At 39.1% G+C, this 22,543-nt stretch overlaps 2 protein-coding genes across 5 annotated transcripts; both read left to right on the top strand.

Moving 5' to 3' along the window:
- Positions 1 to 295: 295 nt before the first annotated feature.
- LOC142540853 (alanine--tRNA ligase, chloroplastic/mitochondrial) lies at positions 296 to 7,421 on the top strand. 4 transcript variants are annotated; one of them, XM_075647285.1, is made up of 13 exons: positions 296 to 464; positions 1,197 to 1,307; positions 1,404 to 1,603; positions 2,151 to 2,329; positions 2,964 to 3,042; positions 3,261 to 3,395; positions 3,602 to 3,751; positions 4,019 to 4,129; positions 4,227 to 5,144; positions 5,263 to 5,535; positions 5,678 to 5,887; positions 6,224 to 6,381; positions 6,842 to 7,421. In XM_075647285.1, the coding sequence occupies exons 1-13, from the start codon at positions 374 to 376 to the stop codon at positions 7,176 to 7,178; spliced, it is 2,952 nt and encodes a 983-aa protein (XP_075503400.1). In that variant the 5' UTR covers positions 296 to 373; the 3' UTR covers positions 7,179 to 7,421. The 4 variants fall into 4 exon arrangements, with proteins under 4 accessions (XP_075503400.1, XP_075503395.1, XP_075503410.1 ...); XM_075647280.1 differs by having other exon boundaries at positions 1,398 to 1,603; XM_075647295.1 differs by lacking the exons at positions 296 to 464; positions 1,197 to 1,307 and having other exon boundaries at positions 1,427 to 1,603; positions 2,151 to 2,216.
- A 12,463-nt stretch (positions 7,422 to 19,884) lies between these two features.
- On the top strand, positions 19,885 to 21,178 carry LOC142517879 (NAC domain-containing protein 6-like). Its single transcript, XM_075620377.1, has 2 exons — positions 19,885 to 20,583; positions 20,690 to 21,178. The coding sequence occupies exons 1-2, from the start codon at positions 20,155 to 20,157 to the stop codon at positions 20,969 to 20,971; spliced, it is 711 nt and encodes a 236-aa protein (XP_075476492.1). The 5' UTR covers positions 19,885 to 20,154; the 3' UTR covers positions 20,972 to 21,178.
- The last annotated feature ends 1,365 nt before the right edge of the window (positions 21,179 to 22,543 follow it).

Raw genomic sequence — 22,543 nt, 5'->3', positions numbered from 1 at the left:
ATCCCTAATTTTCTCCCCTCTATAGTGTAACTGGACCCGTCTGTTTTTCTCCCAAGGCCACACCTTTCGAGGCATCTGCATCCGTATTTCGAGAGAGATAATGAATAGAAATTCTATATTATAATGTTGAAATTTCAGTAATTGAACCATCAAATGATTACGTCACTTACCCGATAGCAGACTTTGGCCGGGGAAATTTCACATTTTTTGTTAAATCTTTCTTTAATATAATATAAAAAATAAAATACTATTGACCGTTTTCACAGACCCTTAAATCTTGTCATAAAGTAAAAGTGTTAATTGGCAAGTTTGGATTCTGTGGCATAAAAGGCTTATCCTCTGCCACTCTTCTTTCCAACTTCCACGACGGTCGATGGGAAGCTTGACGCTGCCCTTCTCTCTGCGAACCACATATGGCGGTAGCCCATTACCCGATTCGACACTTCACTCTCTCCTCGACGCTGGTAACCCCCTCTTCTTTCACTAAAAACTCTCTACCAGTGTTCGTATCATTCTGTGTTGCTATTTTAGCTTTAGTTAGGATGGATATTGAGTTTGTTACGAGGTAAAGATTATGAATCTAGTTTGCTCCGTTTGTAGCTTCAATTGAAAGTTTTCAGGATCCTCTGTTGAATTATATTGAAACCAAATGCTTTGGTGCTGATTCCATCAGTTTATCCCATTTCTTGTATCGTTATTCATTACTATAGTTGATTTGGAATAAAAGGTCTAGCTTTCATCTAAGTTTGATTATGTTAGTCATGTATGACCAAGTGAGAGATTGGATGAGATACTTTTATGAACTTGTCACCAAAAATGAAAACCAAGTGAGAGTCCGTTATGAACTTGTCACCAAAACATCAAGCATGGCTTAAGCCATTTGGGATTGTTCGGCTTTAATTTCAGAGAAATCACATTGGAGTGCGTCACTGACTTCAGTTCCCTAAGGCTTGGATTGCTTCCTCTTTAATTTTCCCACTCCACTAATGTTTTGAAATTGAAGAAAGATAGTAAGTAAAGTAATGGACTGACTTTGGGTGAAAAATAGCTTGAAGACAGATCAAATTCCGGCAAATGGCCTTACTGATTGTGGAAACAAGTAAAATATGGTGGTGACAGGACTTTATATCTATTTTCCAATTTTGTCAATCTTCTTTCCTAGCGTGGTATGCAGTGATGGAATGATCCAAATGCAGGCTATAGGAACTATAGAGGCTTCATTAAACCAACTCCATCTTCAATTGTTCCCTATAATTTGAGCTATTGGAATTCTCATGTGAAAGGATCTAAACTATTAACTGCAAGAGGTAAAGTTCTGATTGAAGTTATCGGCTTAGACTGATTTCTTTTTTCGTTGTTTTTGATGAGTGAGAATGTGAATAACATTTACATTTCAGCTGCAGCACAACCCTTGACTGAGGTTGTGGAAGATAAACACACGAATCTTTTGCCAAGTGGTGACGCTATTCGTAGAAGATTTCTTGAATTTTATGCTGCAAGAGGTCACAAAGTTCTTCCAAGTGCTTCTCTTGTCCCAGAAGATCCCACAGTTCTGTTAACAATTGCTGGAATGCTTCAGTTCAAGCCTATTTTCCTCGGGAAGGTGCATTATTTGTCACATGAGTTCTAAGGTGTGGGTCCAGGAGTGCTACTTGATTGAAGGAAAAACTCTTTAGTAGCATATCAAAGAAGAACTTAATTGATGAACTTAGTAAATGCAGACCTTATTTCTGTGTAGTATAGCTCATACTCCTCTTCTCAAAGGAAAAAATAATATGAGAAACGTTTAGATGATTAATGTCATTGATGAAACTATCCAGAAAATTTTCTGGCTTTTATATCTTTACAGCATAATGATGGTTAGAGAATGTTCCATTTGTTTAATCCCATGGCATTGGTGCCACTATTAGTCTAGCGTCTCATGATTTGCTGTTATCTGGCTCTGAATTACTTGCATAGTATAATCCTCTCTTCACTTCATATCTATTCACTTCAAGAAATTGGGTCTATATTTTCCCTTTTTTTTGTTTTTAAGATGATTATGGTTATAATCTACAATCTTATGGGTTGTGCTTACTATTGCAGAAAATCCTAATAATTTATGCATTTGGTACTTGACATTTAGAATTGATTTGTCTATTTTTTGTTAGGTGCCAAGAGAAGTGCCTCGCGCTGCAACGTCTCAAAGATGTATACGTACGAATGATATTGAGAATGTAGGTCGAACATCTCGACATCAAACATTCTTTGAGATGCTTGGAAATTTTAGTTTTGGGGATTACTTTAAACAAGATGCCATAAAATGGGCATGGGAGCTTTCTACGTTAGAGTATGTATCAACCTGATCAAAGTATCCTAAATTTTGTGAAATCCCTAGTTTATTGAAGAATGAGTTGTATGAGGAGGTTTCTATGGGCACTGCTTGAAGCCAAAAGAGCAGTATACATGCTTTGTCAACAAAATCCTTTTGACTCTTCTTAATGTCAGATCAAAATTAAAAATTTGTCGCTCTCTTGAATTTTTATTTTTAGCCATTATTATGTTGAGTCAGCAATGGTCCATACTTCTCTTTTATTTGACTGCCAAAACTTCTTCCCACTGATTTCACAGCCAGTGAAAATATACAGTCACAAACCCGCTATGGATTTTGAATGATTAAGGTTCTCTACATGCATATTCTAGTTCTCCTTTCCTTTACTTTTACAAGAATCTCGTCATTATTCAAGCATTTTGACTCCTATTGGATAAGAATTTATGCTTTAAGATTGTTTTGTATTGTATCTTCCTCCTCTTTGCCCTACTTGTTTTTTTTTCTCATGACTGTAATACATTGCTGACATTAGTTTCTTTGACCAGAAAATTATGCAGATTTCTCTTTAGGCAACTGTCTTTTTATAACTGTTTATCAATTAACCCTCCTCTTAGCTTTACTAACATGCTCATGTTATTTATGTTTTGTGTAGGTTTGGATTACCTGCTGATAGATTATGGATTAGTGTATATGAAAAAGATGATGAAACATTTGCTATATGGCAGAATGAGGTAAAGAAGTTAGACTCACATTATTTTCCTTCCTAATATTCACATCTTGTTTTATGTTTTATCTCCAACCATTCCACTCACTGCAATCAAGCAATATGAATATGACTGTCTTAACTTGTCATGATAGAAATTGTGGCCCTTACTTTCCAGATACACTGAAGATTTGGTGACAAGGACATATTTATAACTAATTACTTTGCTGATGTTATCGCTCTCAGATTGGCGTCCCTGCAAACCGCATAAAAAGACTTGGTGAAGATGACAACTTCTGGACCAGTGGAGTTACTGGGCCCTGTGGCCCTTGCTCTGAAATTTATTATGATTTTCATCCCGAGAGAGGACATTCAGATGTGGTGAGTATTTGATTTACGCCAGGGGAGTTATTAGTTTTCTGTGTTGTTTGATCAGGATTTCTTGTTTATTCCACGGTAAAGTTTGTGGACCTCTTTTTACTTGGTCTTGATACTTCATGCTTTTGTTCAAAATTTAATCTTGTCCTACCTCTAATGCATACGACTTTTAATTTATTACTGTATATTTCGTGTTGGTTGAATATCAGGATCTTGGAGATGATTCTAGGTTTATTGAGTTCTACAACCTTGTTTTCATGCAATACAACAAAAAGGATGACGGCTCACTCGAGCCCTTGAAACAGAAGAATATAGATACTGGTCTAGGGTTAGAGCGTATGGCTCGCATTCTTCAACAGGTTGGTGCTACTTTTTGCAAAGTGAGTTCTGGATAATATTGAATGCATTAGGACTTAGGAGATATGTGAGTGGGACATAATCTTGTTATAGTCATTAAAATAAAATTGATATGATATGGCTCCTAAATTGCTCATGCCATCGAAAATAAATTTAATTCGGCCCCCCAAAAAAAGAGAGTATCATGGGGTAAAAATTATTTTTCTCATGTAGATTGTTTGCTGATAAGGCATCTTAACTTGCTAAACTCCACTTCTTTTTCTTCGCAGGTCCCCAACAATTATGAAACCGACTTAATTTTTCCTATAATAGAGAAGGCCTCGAAGTTAGCAAATGTTTCATATACACTTGCGGATGAGTCTTCAAAGACAAACCTTAAAGTAAGTCAATGGAATTTCATGCCAATACTTCTCTTGAACTGAAATGGCAATTTCCTAATTTTGGAATTACTTTTCCAAAATATTTTATCTTATTCAGATAATAGGAGATCACATGCGTGCAACAGTTTATTTGATATCAGATGGAGTTTTCCCATCCAATGTTGGCAGAGGCTACGTGGTTCGACGTCTCATCAGAAGGGCTGTTAGAACTGGCAGGCTACTTGGTATAAAAGGTGATGGCATGGGAAATCTTGAAGGAGCATTTCTGCCTATATTGGCAAACGAGGTTATAAAGTTAAGCTTCACCATAGATCCAGAATTAAAAACTAGAGCTTCACGCATTCTCGAGGAATTGAAAAGGGAGGAACTTCGCTTTGTGTTAACACTCGAGAGAGGAGAAAGACTTCTGGGACAAATGTTGGCAGATGCATTGTCCTTTTCTCAGATAAATGGAACTGTACCTTGTTTATCTGGTAAGGATGCATTTCTTCTATATGATACATATGGATTTCCAGTGGAAATAACGAAGGAAGTCGCTGGTGAGCATGGTGTTGGTATAGATATGGATAGTTTTGATTCAGAAATGGAGAAACAAAGACGACAATCTCAAGCTGCGCATAATACAGTCAAACTTTCAGTTGAAGATGGAACTGAGCTAACAGAAAACATTTCAGACACTGAATTTGTTGGTTATAGCACTTTGTTAGCTAATGCGGTGGTTGAGGGTCTGTTAGTTGATGGAAAGCCTGTGGGGCAAGTTTCTAAAGGAAGTGAAGTTGAAGTTATACTTGACAAAACCCCATTTTATGCCGAATCAGGGGGTCAAATTGGGGACAGTGGATTTCTGTATGTTACTCAGCCTGGACACTTGGGAGAAGCTGTTGTAGAGATAAAAGATGTCCAAAAATCCCTTGGAAACATATTTGTTCATAAAGGAACTGTCACTGAAGGTGTTATTGGTGTTGGCATTGAAGTAGAAGCTGCAGTGGATGCAAACCATAGGCAAGGTGCAAAGGTGTGAGCCTTTACATACATCTATCATTTGTTAAATACCTTATTTTTTATGCTCATGTTTTTTTTACGCCCATTGTCCATCTAGTGATAAACGCAACTTTATCTTGTTGTATTTCCAGGCTCATCATACAGCCACACATTTACTCCAAGCAGCACTAAGGAAAGTAATTGGTCAGGAAACAGCTCAAGCGGGTTCATTGGTGGCTTTTAACCGCCTCCGGTTTGACTTTAGTTTCAATCGACCTCTTCGTGAACACGAGCTCATCGAGATAGAACAACTGATCAACCAGTGGATTGGAGATGCGACACTTCTTGAAACAAAAGTGATGCCATTGACTGAAGCGAAGAGGGCTGGAGCAATAGCTATGTTTGGTGAAAAATATGGAGAACAGGTATATTCTTATTCATCTTTTTCCTATATATGCTAACTTTAAAATGACGATTATGCTTATCACCGGTCTCTTTTTGGGAATGGAACTATGTGCATATATTTATAGGAGATTGGGAGTAAATCAGTTGTCGTTTTGTTCATAGGTACGTGTTGTTGAGGTTCCTGGTGTATCCATGGAACTATGTGGTGGCACTCATGTCAACAACACTTGTGAGATTCGTGGATTCAAGATAGTATCTGAACAAGGAATTGCTTCTGGAATCAGACGCATTGAAGCCGTTGCTGGTGAAGCCTTTATCGAGTATGTCAGCACCAGAGATAACTACATGAAGCAGCTATGCTCCACTCTCAAGGTATGCTATACATGGACTCTTAAAATCTATAATTGGTCTACTTTGTAATCAAGTTTCATATCATTTTTTATTTCTTTACATGTTACATTTGTTTGTTTTGTGTTTTCTTTTGCATTATAGAATTGTTCCATACCATTTTTCTTTATTTACGTTCTGAAAAATGTTCTCCTTCTCAAAAACTAAAGAATTGAGGTTTTTGCCATGCATGGTTCTACTTAAGATAGTTTTGCGAAAAAATATATGCTTGATTTTGACTCGTCTCTTGATCTGTAACTGTAATCATCTTATTATCTTTACATTTTGAAGTATAATCATTAAAAGTTGCTCTGCATGAAGGTGAATGCGGAAGATGTCACAGTTAGGGTGAACAATCTTTTGAAAGATTTGCGAGAGGCAAGGAATGAAGTCTCAGCTGCACGTGCAAAAGCATCGATGTACAAAGCATCAAGTCTTGTTAATAAGGCGTTCACTGTAGGATCATCATTAGATATAAGGTAAATGTGTTGTTCCATGGTATTGTTACTAATCTTTATATACAACCATATCCTAATTACAAAAATCAATTACACTATCTCCTCCAAGTCTGTTGAATAGGTGAACCTGCCTCTTCTATTTGTTCAAAGCAGGGGCGGAACCAGAATTACGAGTCTAAGGGACTAAATTTTTGTGAAAAAAAATTATTGGTTAAATATCAATGGCACAAGATAGATCATATATTATGCTAGCCTGTTAATATCTTAATATTTGTGTGTTCTTTTTTCAAATTTTTTGAATGCAACACTAGCTAATAATGATAAAAAAACACGTGTTAATTGTTCATGATTTTAAAACATCAGTAATATATGATATAGTTTTTTAAAATTTATTTTATTTTAATATAAATCTATAGTATCAAAAACAAAATATTGATTCATTGTAATTCCAATACCCAACAAATTTGTACTTTTCGTGCAGGGTGCTAGTTGAGAGCTTGGATGATACTGATGGTGATGCATTGAAAATTGCTGCGGAGTATTTAGCAGATGCTCTACAAGATCCTGCAGTTGTTGTTTTGGGTTCATGTCCAGATGAAAAACGAGTGAGTTTAGTTGCTGCTTTTACTCCTGGGGTAGTTAGTCTTGGGATTCATGCAGGGAAGTTTATAGGGCCTATTGCCAAGCTATGTGGTGGAAGAGGGGGTGGCCGGCCTGATTTTGCCCAGGCTGGTGGAAGTGAGCCTGAGAACTTGCTGGTCGCCCTCGAAAAAGCTCGGGAAGAGCTGGTTTCACTTCTTGCTGAAAAGACAACATGAAAATATCATAATCAATGGGAAGAAGTTTGAGTTGACTCTTGTTCTCTAAGTTGCTACATAGCATACCTCTTTTACTAGATTTCTCCATTCAAACCTTCTGTCCCACATATGTTCAATCCATGCTAATGAATCAAATGTTTTAAGGCACTATCCCAGTACAAACTAATACACAGTATCATTCTGTGGCCATTTTCGACATAATCAGAGGTTAGGACGTGTGAATATATAATATTGATTTTTATACAGGTAGATTTATTATGAAAGTAAACGTAACTCTCTGAAAGATCCATCATTAATTTGTGTGTTGATTCAAATACATGTGGCACTCTTGTGATTAGGCTGCCCAACAGTCCTCCAGTGAATCAAAACTCGTTACATGGTATGGTGGGATAATGCAATGGATTTATTTTGCTTTGTTGTAAATGAAACTTAAAAATACTCTGTTTAACCCAAAAACCAGAATCCTAAGGACGCTACCCTATTCTAGTTGTAAATCGAATACTACTATGTAAGGATTTGGCTTATGACTTCTCATAATATGTTTGCTTGATCTTTGAGTCTCGTGTACAATTTTATAGAGTTGTCAATTTGAGTTAGATCCATCGGATTGAGTCATTAAACCAACCCACTATTAAAAAAAGTGGTTTAGATTATGATTTCTGACGACTCATATGAAGGTATGTCAAAACGAGTTAGTCTGCTTCAGTTATGGAATGAGGTTGGTTTGAGTGGATAGGCAGGCTTACTATTTATTTTTAGAAAAACCTAAAATCTATTACTATTATGTAACTATAACTATATATCTATATTATATTATTTGATATAAAATATTTTTTTGTTTACTGCACATTCCAACTTTGATTTTAGTACGGTAAGTTTTTTTTTGAGTTTTAGTCATATTTTGATGAAGTGCAGGCGTGATACCGATAAATATCGACGCGGTGCCCGAAAATACTGATATATTACTAGAAAGTGCTGACGTGGTGCTGAAAATTGCTGATATATGCAGCACTAAGTTGCTATAAAACCCAGAGTTTGACGAGTTAGTGGATCAAAAGTATTTTTTTCCTATTTACTATATCATTAAACTTTAGAGTCTTATATTAATTCATGAAAAAAAATCTATTATCGTTTATCTGAATCTTGTGCAAATTCAAACTTATAATGTTAGAATGGCCACATTCTTTATTCAATGGGAAAAAAAAAAGCCGAAATGGTTTAAACATAACCCATATATATTATATTTAATTTTAAAATGTGTACACAATAAAATTGTACGAGTTAATGAAGTTATATCGCTATTAGAACTTTGAAAAAACTTGTGATTGATTTGCAAATTATTCATAAATATATGTCGGAATGGATGGTTGAGAATTGTTAGTCAGCAGAATTTTCTAGTGATAATTTTTAAGATATTTGCTAAGAAAAGTTGTAGGGCAGTCTGTTCTAATCTCCAACACCAATCCAGAATATTTTAGAATGTCCCACACACTTTTATAAATAATAAATATTTTACTTATTCATAAAAAGAATACAGTAAAATAAAAGTTTAAGACAACCGTACAACTTTATTATATTTTAATCTAACTGTACATGGAATTAGAGTCCAAGTTTAATATTTATATAGGTTATTGAAGAATTTTACTAAAATAATCATAATTATTTTTTAATGAAAATATAGTTTAGCACTTTATTATATTCCTATAAGCGTAATATGCTTCCCCACTGAATTTGGGACGAAATTTCGAAGAAATTAAAGCCAAGTTTTCTCCCAAAATGAGGAAAGTGGGACTTCGAATCAACTATATTTTTGTATTCACGTGTGAGGATTATTTCATTACAACATTATATAGGAGAAATAAAATGTTAAAACTTCAATTCGTTATCTTATTTTTGATTTTGTCACATAAAACTTGTCTAATGTAATTTATTTAATCAGCGTGATTTACAGACTACTACATTAACAATTTGTGTTTATCCAGAACACACCAAAAGTAGTGAATGTGGTTCTCAATGTTAAAAAAATGCAAAAAAACAAAATATAGAACATAAATAATTGTTTCAATTGATTAAAAAAAAATGTTGTTTCAAGCTCGTGACACGATGATTATATGAAATTAATTATATATGTGAATGTTTTATTTAATTAATCGCAGTTTTTTATACATACTGTTTGCACAATATTTGAGATTGCGGGCGTGTCCAGGTGCGAAAGTGCACCGATTTGTGTGAAAATGATAAAAATCTAACTTCTAAAAACAAACGAAAGTGAATTCTAAATTTGACCTTCGGTTCTAATCTCCTAAAACAACTATAACGCCAAAATGAAGAAAACTATTGGAATTTAAGTAATAAACCCCTGACATTGTTTATATTTTCAATAAACCGTAGGAATTTACAAGACATAAAAATATAACAAATAGAGTTGATGAAATCTAAAACGAGAAGACGTAAATTGCTAGAAATATGCTGGAAAGCTTGAAAAACTATTGCTTGAATATTGGAATTTTAGCAGAGAGCTTTTGCAGATTTGTCTGTAGAGTTGAGTTGTGTTGTTTAGTGTTTGCCGATCATTTTCTTCTGAATGCTGAGCAGTTCTCTCCACTCCCCCATGATCCACGTTCCCCGCTTTTCACGCCACGATCTCAACCTCCCACGTTCTTTTCTCTTTTGACGCTCTGTGATCAGTTTTTGAATCGATAAAAATCAATCTGCCACATTTTACGGGCCTATATAATTTAATTGGGCCTGTGATTAATGTGGGCTTCATAATTAATTATTTTTAGCCCAAACAATTGCCCCCCGCAAGCATTGGCCCATTGGGCCAAAATGCTTGTATGTAAGCCCAGTCCGGCCTATTTATTTGTAGTGGCCCATAATCATTTATCTGTGAACTTGATTTATAGCAGTGGGCCACTCACCCAAGCACAATCCGTATTTGGGCTTTAAAATATTGAGTCCACTTTCTTCCTCCTCCAATTCAAATTCCGCAGACCGCTTTCTTCACTTCTTCCCCGCCTCTTCACAGCTGGTGTGGAGAACCGCCATCCCTTGCTCTTCCCACACTTGAGTTCTCGCGCCCTCAAATTCTCTCCGCTCGTTCTCTGCTGCCATCGCCGTTGCTACTCCGCCGTTAGTGAGGAAGCGCCTATTTCTTTGAGTCCGTTCGCCTCTATCTCACCGCCCGCCGCATTCACTAGTCATGTTGTGGTTGCCGAGGGTTCAACGGTGGTTCAAGGCTCTCCTCCGACGCCTCCACCTGAATCAAGCGTTGTGGTGGCTGTTTCTTCTCAAGTCGAATTCTCTGCCCCTGCCGCTGGTTTCACTCCCTTCTCCGTTGCTTCTGGGTCGTCCATGGGCGTACACTCGAGTTTCGGCCAGCCCTCCTCCGCACGGGCGACTGCTCTCCTCGGCTCGGGTCAGCACTCAACGATGGTCGTTGCGACTTCAGGCGCTTCCCCAGCCGCCTCTGGGTCGTTGATTTCCCATTCGGTAGCCAAGTCAACTCATACATTAATTTGATCACCATCAAGCCTTAATGGTGTTTGTGAATTTGCCCAAATGAAATCCACTAGCATTTCCTTGTATTGCATGTCTGCTCATAACAGGTATCACTGGATTGAGATTGGCCATGGGTTGGCCTCAGCTCCCTGGTGCATTTGACACTTAAGCATTTGTGTCATTTGAGGTTTCTTGACACAGATATTTCTCGACTCTTATGTGCTCTTATGTGCTCTTACATGTTGCATACATTCAAGACGAATCCCTCGTCCCTAGCACTATGCATTGCACTTCAGTCGGATCCCTTTCCCGCATACACGTATATGCATTTGCACTTCAGTTGGACCCCTTTCCCGCATACATGTTTACTTACTGTTCTTGCATGCGGTGGCTCCGCTTCTTATCTGTTGATTGTTGGTTTGGTGTTGTGGTCATTGGGTGTTGGATGTGGAATGAGGATGGGTTTAATGTGATGTTGTATATTGGATGTTAGGAAGGAGTTTCTATTCATTCTTAATCCACTCAACCCAATTCATTCCAACAGTTTCAATCAAAACCATAAGTTGGCTTAAGACTCCCCACTCGAGAGTATCCTCTTCCTTGATTCCCTATCGAAACACAATGAATCCAATGTGATAAAAGTGGCCTACTGGCCAACTTTAATTAATCATTTTCATTTTTTGAAACATAACTAACAAATATTTACATTAGTGGCCCTAAGGCCTACTTCAAATAAAATCTTACAACATGAACATGAAGCTAGAACATACAAAAATGGCTAGTTAGCCTATTTTTCTTCCAAAGTCAACTTTTGGGTCCTCTTGGGGTTCGCATAACGCCTTTGTTCTCTTCAGTTCTTCCTTTATTATTAGTTGTCCGTCGGTGAGCTCAACTCCCCGCTCGCTGTGTTACTTTCCTGCCATATTCTAAGTGGCCTTAAGGCCTACTTCATGAGTCTGTCACTGCACATGCAAATAACCAATTTAAAATGGCGGTATGATATATTTCACCATGATTTCTGGTACCATAAAAACATTGGAAATAAGTGGCTATAAGACCGACTCCCTAATGAAACAAAGGGCATTCAAAATAATGAATGAAAGTGGCTTACTGTCCCACTTTCTCCGATCAATTTTATTGTTGAATCATGAACAACAGATACTTAATTCAGTGGCCTTGAGGCCTACCTCACATGACATCTTGAAATAGGGAACTTAATATATACAAAAGTGGCCAAGAAGACCAACTCCCCACTGAAGAATGCCAACTCCCCACTGAATATTAGCCTTATTGTTTGCTTCACTCGCAAGCTTTTCCTACTTCTTCCCTCATACTTGAAAAATACGGCTTGAGATACTTGCCGTTTATGCATCTTTTGTGTGGATGGCCATCTAAGCTTGATAGCCAATATGCATTTCCGTCTAACGCTTTATGTACCTTGAATGGTCCCTCCCAGTTGGGAGACCATTTGCCCAGCTCCCTATCCTTTGTTCCTAGTGGTAGTACGGTCTTCCACACTATTTCTCCTTCATGGAAACTTTTATTTTTAACTCTTTTGTTGTAGATTCTCGCCACTTTCTGTTTCTGTAACAGCAGAGCATTGTACGCTTGGATTCTCAGCTCATCTAGTTCTTCCAACTCTATGATCATTGCTTCATTGTAATGCTCAAGGGAAAGTTCATTTTGCTTTGCCACTCGCATTGATGGCACTATAATCTCCAATGGGAGCACTGCATCATGGCCAAAGGTAAGGGAAAAAAGGCTCACTCCAGTGGCAGTCCTCTTGGATGTTCTGTATGCCCACAAAGTTTCTGATAATAGCCTTGGCCAATCTCTAGGATTTTCTTCCATCATCTTTTGTAGAATCTTTATCAACACTTTATTTGACGCTTCGGCTTGCCCGTTGGACTGTGGGTAATGAGGGGATGAGTTTATCAATTTAATTCCATTGTCTTCTGCAAACTCCCTCATATCTGAGCCTGTGAACATAGTTCCCTGATCCGTGGTCAATGACTCTGAAATTCCAAATCTATGAATGATATTTTCTTTCACAAAGTTAATGACATCACCTTGCTCCGCTTTCTTCAAAGGCACTGCTTCTACCCATTTGGTGAAAAAATATGTGGCCACAAGGATGAATGAGTGGCCTTTAGATGATGAGGGGTAGATTTTCCCTATTAAGTCCATGGCCCAGCCCTTGAACGGCCATGGTTTGACGACGCTGTGAAGCTCGTCAGCCGGGATTCTTTGGATGTTCCCATGTTTTTGACACGGCTGGCATCCCTTAGCATATTTGATGCAATCTTTCAGGATGGATGGCCAATAGTAGTCATACCTCCTTATCAACCATCTCATCTTTATTCCAGATTGATGCGCTCCACACACTCCCTCATGAACTTGCTTCATTATCTCCAAAGCCTCTGGAAAGCCTATGCATCTGAGGAGCAAACCATCTAACCCTTTCCTGTACAAATATCCCTCCACTAAAACGTAATTAAGAGCTCTCATTTTTAAACCATGTGGAATATCCCTCCCGGTTGATTCTAGCACCATTTTCATGTCATCCCTCCAGTCACCAGCTAAGTTTATATCCAAGTTGATTGTGTCTACCTGAATCCCTCTTTGCTGAATTGAAGGGTGGTTTTTCTTTTGAATCAACACCAGCCTGTGTGTAAGTTCCGGAGACATCTTCAATCCCGAAGCAACCTGTGCCAACTCGTCTGCCTCCCAATTTTCTTGTCTTGGGACGTGTACTAATGACACTTCCTCGAAATCATCTAGAAGTTGGGATGCAGCTGTATAGTAAGGAGCCAAGGACAAACTTGTGCATTTGAACTCCCCTGACAGCTGTTTGAGTACCAGCTGGGAATCCCCTGATATTAACAATTTTCTTGCCCCTAAATCTTTTAGAATTTCCAATCCAATGACCAGTGCTTCATATCCTGCCTGATTGTTGGTGCATGGAAAATCCAAATTAAAGGATAGAGCGGTTTTCACACCTCTTGGGGAGGTGATCACAATACCAGCTCCAGCTGCTGTTTCTGTACTTGATTCATCGAACTTCAACTCCCAGGGTTGAACTCCCACTCCACAAACGGGAAATCCAACCTGTTCTCCAATGAACTCATCAAGTGAAGGATGATCAGCTAAAAAATCGGCAATAGCTTGGCCTTTTATTGACTTTTGGGGATAATAGGTCAATGTAAACTCGGCCAATGCCAAAGACCATTTACCAATCCGCCCCGAGAGAATGGGTCTATTAAGCATGTATTTAATCAAATCGGTTTTAGCCACCAAAAACACTCTTGATTGAATCAAATAATGTCTCAACTTAGTACATGCATAATACAGTGTTAAGCATAGCTTTTCAATCATAGAGTATTTCACCTCTACTGGAGTAAGGAATCTACTCAAATAATGGATGGCTTGTTCATTTCCTTCATGATTATTTTGAACTAGTAGGCATCCAATCGATTCATGAGCAGCAGAGATGTATAATTTAAGGGGCATTCCATACCTGGGAGGCATAAGAACAGGTGGATTAGATAAATATCTCTTGATCACATCAAAAGCTCTCTGATGCGACTCTTCCCATTTGAACTCCCCGCTGTCTTTGAGCTTCAACAGCTGTGAAAACTCCTTTGTCTTCCCTGCAAGGTTAGAAATAAAACGCCTCAAGTAATTCACTTGCCCAAGGAAGCGTTGCAACTCTTTCTTGTTTCTAGGTGGATTTGCTTCCATAATAGCTTTAGCTTTGTTTTTATCCACTTCAACTCCCCTCTGATGTACAAGAAATCCCAGAAAGTTTCCTGCTTTCACACCAAAGGCACATTTCAATGGATTTAACTTCAACTCATGTTGCCTCATTCTTTGGAAGCTTTTCCTCAAGTGTTCAATGTGATCAGCGGCTTGTTTGGATTTCACAACAATATCGTCTATATACACTTCAATATGATGTCCTATCATATCATGAAAGATCGAGTTCATAGCTTTTTGATACGTGGCTCCTGCGTTTTTTAGCCCGAATTGCATAATAAGCCAATCAAACGTACCAACAGCTCCTGGGCATCTGAATGCAGTTTTGTGACTGTCATTTTCTGCTATTTTGATCTGGTTGTAGCCCGAGACCCGTCCATGAAGGATAACAATTCATGCCTAGCCACTGAATCAATCAACATATCAGGTATCAGCATCACATATACATCTTTGGGAGTTGCACAGTTCAAATCTCGGAAGTCGATGCATATTCTGACCTTGCCATTCTTTTTCATGACTGGCACAATGTTCGAAAGCCATTCGGTATATCTGATTGGTTTTATAAACTTGGACTTTAACAATTTCTCAACTTCTTCTTTCACTTTCAATTCGACTTCTTTTGACATGCGACGAGATGGCTGCTGAAATGGTTTGAAACCTTCTTTGAGTGGAAGCCGGTGTTCTACCAATTTTCGATCCAACCCTGGCATGTCATCATAACTCCATGCAAAACAATCTTTGTATTCCTTCAACATGCTGATCAAGTCTTGCCTCAACTGCTCCTCCAGTAGTTTACTCACGTACACCACGTTTGGATTCTCAAGCTCCCCCAAGTTAATCTCTTCCAATGGGTCTTGAACTTCATGTTGGCCATCTTCCATTTGAGATGGCGCCATCAACAACTCATCGACTTGGAGCTCATCATCTTCGTATTCTTCTTCTTGGACAACTTCAGTTCCATAAGTGTCCCATGCTTCCTCTTCCTTTAGTTTGTCCAGTACTTGCTGCACATGTGCCTTCCATATAGAGGTTGCAGCTACCTCCTTCTCTTTTTGGTTCAAATCAATCATCAATCTCCTCAATCAGCGGCTGAATTATCGGCCTAGACGGCACGATAATAGTAGGTTTGAGGATTCTTTCCAACACCGAGCTTGGAGTTGGTGTTTGCATGTACAGTGAATTTTCTTTCTTGCTATTGCTACGGATTTTGATGGGCCCAAAATCCCCATTGTAATATCTAGCCTCAACTGCACTTGTATTTGTTTGAGACGGCTGTCCATCAGCTTCTACAACCTCCACATCATCCCCTTTCCAAAATAATAACAGTTGGTGCATTGAGGATGGTATGCATTGGTTTGCATGGATCCAATCTCTGCCTAACAACGCTTGGAAGTTGGCGGAGGAGTTACCTCGAAAAATGCACATAAAGATGACATACTCCCCACAGTAACATCGGCGGGGAATACCCCAATGGTCTTGGTGGTTTCCCCTGTAAATGCAGCAACCGAAACTTCCGAAGGAATCAAGTCTTCTTCATTTTTTCCCAGACTTTTCAGCATTCTTACTGGAAAAACATTTACAGCTGAACCGTTGTCAATCAACACCCTGGACACTGGCTTCCCATTCACGTTGGCTTTGATGTACAACGGCCTTATGTGCTTGGTCATGGCCGGTGTAGGCTTCTCAAGTATCACTTGCTTAGGCTTATTTGAGTGATCCTCCTTTATAATCACCCTTGAACTCCCTTCAGGGAGTTTATTTGCCTGATCTTTTTTTTTTGCGATGATTCATGGGGCATCAACTCCCCGTTCCCTTCTTCTATCATTTTAAATCTCTCTGGTAGCATCACCACTCCCGTGGCACAATCCACAGTGATGTGAAATTCTCCAACGCGAAAATTAATTGTTTTCCTAGCTTGATCATCTTCTTCACTTAACAAATCATCATCATCTTCAACAAACTTATCCACAATAGCCGATCTTCCAAACTTAGATTTACTCCCCACTGGCTCCTTGGAGACTGGAACATCAATTGTGAATTCATTTCTCAACTTAGCGGACTCCTCTCTTCTTGCAATAGCTCTTTCTCTCAACAGTCGTCTCTTTTGTGTCCTAGTCGGTGGCCTAGGGAACCTTTTGTGTTGGGCCACTCTCCAAGACTCACTGAACTCCCCTCTGGCTGGAAGGACGTATCTCGGCTTTGCTCCCCTGCTCTCAATCATTTTTCCTTTTGAGATTTCGTATGAACGCCGCTCTCTGCCTTGATCAGCTGATACTTTTCTAGTTTCCACCCTCCGTGACTCAAATTCATATGCATTTCTCCTGTCCGAATACCTTTGCCGATGATTGTGAGATGACTCCCCTCTAAACCATTGTTTTTCCACCACTGGTCTTTCAAGGAAATGTTGATCCCTCGGCCTAAAGGCCGCGGATTCACCAACACTTCTAGGGAAACGCTGCTGAACTGTTGGCATTCGATCGGCACTATGCCTTCCATGAGCTTCAAACAATTGACCCTTTGGAATCCAGTATTTCTTGATTACTCGGTCTTCCACTGCAAAGGATCGGCTTCTTTTCTCATTGAGAAGATCCCTCAAATCTGTCATATTCACATTAACCAAAGCTACTGGGGGAAAAGGATCATCATCCACCGCCATAGACTCTTGTTTGTTAGGGAATTTCACAACTCCCTTGTTAATTCTGTCCTGCAAGATGTTCTTGAACGCCCAACAAGACTTCGTAGCATGATTGTAGGAGTTGTTGTACTTACAATACTCTCGTCCCTTCAGCTCTTCTGTAGGTGGCATCTTGTGATCAGGTGGGAATGTGATGAATTTTTCCTTTACCAAGAAAGCGAAAACTTCCTCGGTCTTTGACACATCAAATGTATACTGCATGTATTTGGGGAGTTGGGAGCTGTTCTTCTTTTCAGGTTCTGCTGGCTTCTTTTTTAGCAGGGGAACTGTGCAAGAACCAGCTGATCGAATCTCTGCCAATGCCACATCTTCCACATCCTGATAATAAGACCCCATAGCAGTTTTCTTCTTGTACGAGTCTTCCCGCAATAGTTCTTCGTATTCAGCCACTTTGGCAGCTAGCTCGAAGAAATCCCTGAACTCCATTCCCTGGAATTTCTTCCTTAATTCAAAATCCAGCTCTTTTTGTACCATCTTCACGAACTCTGTCTCAGGTAAGAACACCTTGCATCTATTCTTCATCTTTTTGAACCTGTCGATAAAATATTCCACAGACTCTCCTTTCTTTTGAGTGACTCTGGATAAGTCGGCAATGCACACTTCTGGCTCTGTTCTATAGAATTGAATGTGAAATTGTCTTTCCATTTCTTGCCAATTCATCACTGAATTTCTGGGGAGTGAGGCATACCAAGTGAATGCAGTCCCAGTGAGGGAATTCGGGAATAGCCGCAACTTTAGATTGTTGAAGTTCTCCAAGTTGGCTAATTCCCCGCATTGGATGGTGAATCTGGCTATGTGTTCCATGCTGGACTGGCCATCTTCCCCGGAGAATAAACTGAAATCATGAACTCTATAACCCCTTGGATATGGGTTATTCACGTCTATGTAGTCTGGATTGGGTTTGTGGAACTCTGGGCGGCCAATCTGTTTCAAGGCCGGCCTATATAGCTCTTGAACAGCCTCTCTCACCATTTCTGGATCAATCCCGTGTATATTCCGAGCGGGGAGTTGGAGATGGTAGTAATTTGCCCCCCGAGCTTGAAACCCTGCATTTAAACCAAAATTACCTCCTGGGAAGCCCCCATCTAATCCTTGATAATCCATGTGTGACATATCTTCATACACTCCCGGTTGGTATAGAGGATTGGTCACGCTGTACACTTGAGTAACTGGTTGTTTCGAGCTCCCCACCCCATGAGCACGTGGATATGGCTGAGCCCTCCCTCCTAAGCTTTCTTCTCTTCTGTGAGGTGGTGTATACCTTCTTTCTGGCTGATTTGGGAGAGTAAACTCCGAGCGGCGAGGATCGCCAGCCTTTGAGTTTCCAACTCCCTGGTCGAATTCATGGACTTGGTTACTTCCCTGATCAGTCTCTTTGACAGCGGTATTTTGCTCCCCTCGGGTAGACTGATTCGATTTACTCAGTAGAGTATTTAAACAGTCAGACATGGCTTTAGATAATGCCACTGAGTTTTCTTCAATCTTTATAGCAGTCAATTCTTCCATCACCCTGTTTGAAACTTGATCGTATGTAGTAGGAATTTGCAGATCCACTTCTTCAACCTGTGGTTCAACAGCGTGTTGCTCTGGCTGGGGGACCTGAGTTCCCTCTTGATTAGCCAGAGACTCCCCGCTCTCCTGACTGACGTTTTCCTTTCTTCTTGGCGGCATAGTGTGGTCCCACTGGGCGTGCCAAAAATATGTTTGCACAATATTTGAGATTGCGGACGTGCCAGGTGCGAAAGTGCACCGATTTGTGTGAAAATGATAAAAATCTAACTTCTAAAAACAAACGAAAGTGAATTCTAAATTTGACCGTCAGTTCTAATCTCCTAAAACAATTATAACGCCAAAATGAAGAAAACTATTGGAATTTGAGTAATAAACCCCTGACATTGTTTATATTTTCAATAAACCGTAGGAATTTACAAGACATAAAAATATAACAAATAGAGTTGATGAAATCTAAAACGAGAAGACGTAAATTGCTAGAAATATGCTGGAAAGCTTGAAAAACTATTGCTTGAATATTGGAATTTTAGCAGAGAGCTTTTGCAGATTTGTCTGTAGAGTTGAGTTGTGTTGTGTTAGTGTTTGCCGATCATTTTCTTCTGAATGCTGAGCAGTTCTCTCCACTCCCCCATGATCCACGCTCCCCGCTTTTCACGCCACGATCTCAACCTCCCACGTTTTTTTCTCTTTTGACGCTCTGTGATCAGTTTTTGAATCGATAAAAATCAATCTGCCACATTTTACGGGCCTATATAATTTAATTGGGCCTGTGATTAATGTGGGCTTCATAATTAATTATTTTTAGCCCAAACACATACAAATGAAAATAGTTATCAATCAATTTAATTATGTAAAATGGGAGTCAAGAAATGGGTCAACCTCTTGGTTGTCCTCTTCGGAGAAGACTTTCCAAGTCTTGTAAGTTTTTGTCCTCGACTTCTTCTTTCACTTTCATTAATTACAAATTAATTTGCTTACAATAACCATGCGACGCGTTCGTCATTATTTAATGTTTTTTTTAATAAAGATAATTGAATTTTGTTCTATGTAATAAAGCAAAAGGTATGCTGGTGACAGAATGAAGCCGATCCGATTAATGTTAGCTGTAAAAGTATGGTAATTTATTTTTGGTTCTCACTTTCCACAATTACTGCTTTGATTCTTTATACAAAACTCAACAAAATATTGGACCTATGAGACCAACTAATGGAGAGTACTGTTCCGAATTCAAACTTTCAATGGGTGAATATATTTTTTTCTAGACGATCGATGCTAAAGTTGAATCGAGATTCAAGATTTAGACCCTCTACAAAAAATCCCATTTGATTTGACAGAGGTTACAAGTATGATTATGGATTCATTTCTTGGATGTAAGTTTTGACAACACCATTTTATAGAAAATTACAGAAGACTGATTCAAATATATATATACGTGTCTCTCTCTATGACTCTATAAATAAGCGAGCTTTTAATTTCATTGACCATCAATATTTCACTTTGATCTAATTTTCTATGGATGAATGGAGTGCATGTGAGCTTGAGTTGCCTGGATTCCGGTTTCATCCAACTGAAGAGGAGCTCCTCAGTTTCTATCTCAGAAGTGTGATATTTGGCAAGAATGTAGATATAATCGGTTTTCTAAATATTTACAACTATGATCCCGACGAGCTTCCAGGCTTGGCAAGAATTGGGGAGCGAGAATGGTACTTTTTCGTGCAGAGGGACAGAAAACATGGGAGTGGAGGGAGGCCAAACCGGGTTACCGAAAAGGGGTACTGGAAGGCCACTGGGTCGGACCGCAAGATACTGAGCGTGTCCAATCCTAAGAAGGCGTTGGGTTTTCGGAAAACGCTGGTGTTCTATCAAGGCAGAGCGCCACATGGAACAAAGACCGACTGGGTAATGAACGAGTATCGATTACCGGATTCTTGCTCCCACAAGGTACGTATGTACTAGCTTATACAAACTTCAAATCTTGATCATTAATCCTTTTTCTTCTCCGAATATTCCTGATCTGTTAAATTGGCTAATGATCATGGGCATGCAGGATATAGTGGTGTGTAAAATATACAGGAAGGCAACCTCCCTCGAGGAGTTGGAACAAAGGGCTGCCATAGAAGAAGAACTCAAGGCCCCGACAATGGATTACGTCTCATTTTCAGAGGACATCGACACAACACTTGTGGAGGAGAGTAGTCGAGGGAGGAGTAGCACCGGCACAAGTCTCGTAGAGGATTTAGCGGAGCTCCAAGTGCCTAACCGCGACATGGATTGGAACCAAGATTCTTTCTGGACACAATTCAGCCCCACTTTCTTACCATTATGCTGATTGAATCAATATAATATATATCATCATAAAATGTACAATATCCTCCTTGTTTTGGTATTTCTAGTTGATGACAAACTGAGACAGTACAAGAATTTCGAGTAAGAAAGCTTTATGAAAATACGGGTTTGGAAGGAGGATTTCTTTGAACCTATCCACGCACTACCCAAAGTATTCATCCAATAATCGAAAATGAGTCACGTGTGTTAGTTCAACGTTTTATCTTTGTAGCCATTGGACCAACCATTGAAGTAATACCCTAAATCAGGAAAATCGAGTATGGTTAATATATACAAAAAAAAGTCTAACATCCTCAACCGCTGTTAAAAAGGGTTGGCCCTTCGTGAAACGTCTCGCTCTTTTTTAAAATTCTACTAGATATTTTTTTTTTAAAAAATAAAAGCTTCGCAATCTCGCAATAACATTTAAAAATGATCTTAAATATTTGACAATAAAAATAACGCAGTTTTAAAATTTCCAAACTACTCCAAAATCAAACGTAAACGTAAATGAATAAAAAGATTAAATTCGTCAACGTATCAAAAGGTTCATCTCCTCTCAAATTTCATAAATCATAATGCGGAAAACATGCGGTCCTCGGGTCGTGTCACCGCACCAGAGCTGCCTACTCAGAGTTCAGGACCTCCAGTCTCCTCAGCAACAAGCTCACCTGCATCACACACGCCTAGTGAGTCTAAAGACTCAACACACCTGTACCAGTAATAACAAGTACATATACATAGCACACAGCAGTGAAAAACAGCATAATCAAAATACATTTCATGAGCTTAAAAACATGAACATAAGCGTGTCGTGTAAAATCGTAACCGTGTCAAAACATGTCTCATCATGTTATCGTATGCGTAACTGTGACCTGTCAAAACATGGTAATAGCATGTATCATCGTATCAGCATATACGTGTTAAAATCTTAATTTGAATTCCGTTCATTAGCTGTGACTTTCGTATCATCATGTCATCATGTCAGTCGATGGATCCATCTACGTGTAACCGCGGTACCCGGCGGCGGGGGACATCAGCGACACTCTCACCCGTCAACTGAGCCCGAGCCTATCATGTCATCATATCGTGTCAATGGAAATACGATCGTCGGGCTCCCTCTGGGGCCTTCTCCCGTAAACGGGCTCCCTCTGGGGCCTTCTCCCGTAAACGGGCTCCCTCTGGGGCCTTTTTCCTCACGATATCTCCAATCATATCATCGTGTCAGTCACAACTAAATCACTTCCTTCAAAATGTGTCATCATATTCATCACTTAATAAAATCATGCATATACATAATTTTTCCTTTAAACCAAGCATGCATCATAATTATCATAATAGCATAAAAATCGTAAACATGATGCATAATCATTTAAAATATTATAATTTGTGCTCAGGGCGCTGCCAGGACCAAAATCTCACCCCTGGTGCAAAATGACCATTTTGCCCCTAGAAACCCAAAAATTATCGACCATTTTGCCCCTAGAAACCCAAAAATTATCGTTTCAACCCTGGAGTTCTAAAATTGCCCCGAAGCTTACCAAACTCCTTAAAATATCCCAAAACATTTTTATAA

This window comes from Primulina tabacum, chromosome 1 (genome assembly GCF_025594145.1).
Source record: "Primulina tabacum isolate GXHZ01 chromosome 1, ASM2559414v2, whole genome shotgun sequence".
In the NCBI taxonomy this organism is placed as follows: domain Eukaryota; kingdom Viridiplantae; phylum Streptophyta; class Magnoliopsida; order Lamiales; family Gesneriaceae; genus Primulina; species Primulina tabacum.
This window is presented reverse-complemented; position numbering and strand designations above follow the sequence as displayed.

What these genes read in the sequence shown, in the direction of transcription:
- LOC142540853 (XM_075647280.1), top strand. Translation starts at nt 374, where the DNA reads ATGGGAAGCTTGACGCTGCCCTTCTCTCTGCGAACCACATATGGCGGT. An exon ending in TAAACTATTAACTGCAAGAG is followed by an intron (nt 1,308 to 1,397) that starts GTAAAGTTCTGA and finishes TTTACATTTCAG; the next exon opens with CTGCAGCACAACCCTTGACT. An exon ending in GTGAAAAATATGGAGAACAG is followed by an intron (nt 5,536 to 5,677) that starts GTATATTCTTAT and finishes TTTTGTTCATAG; the next exon opens with GTACGTGTTGTTGAGGTTCC.
- LOC142517879 (XM_075620377.1), top strand. Translation starts at nt 20,155, where the DNA reads ATGGATGAATGGAGTGCATGTGAGCTTGAGTTGCCTGGATTCCGGTTT. An exon ending in CGGATTCTTGCTCCCACAAG is followed by an intron (nt 20,584 to 20,689) that starts GTACGTATGTAC and finishes ATGGGCATGCAG; the next exon opens with GATATAGTGGTGTGTAAAAT.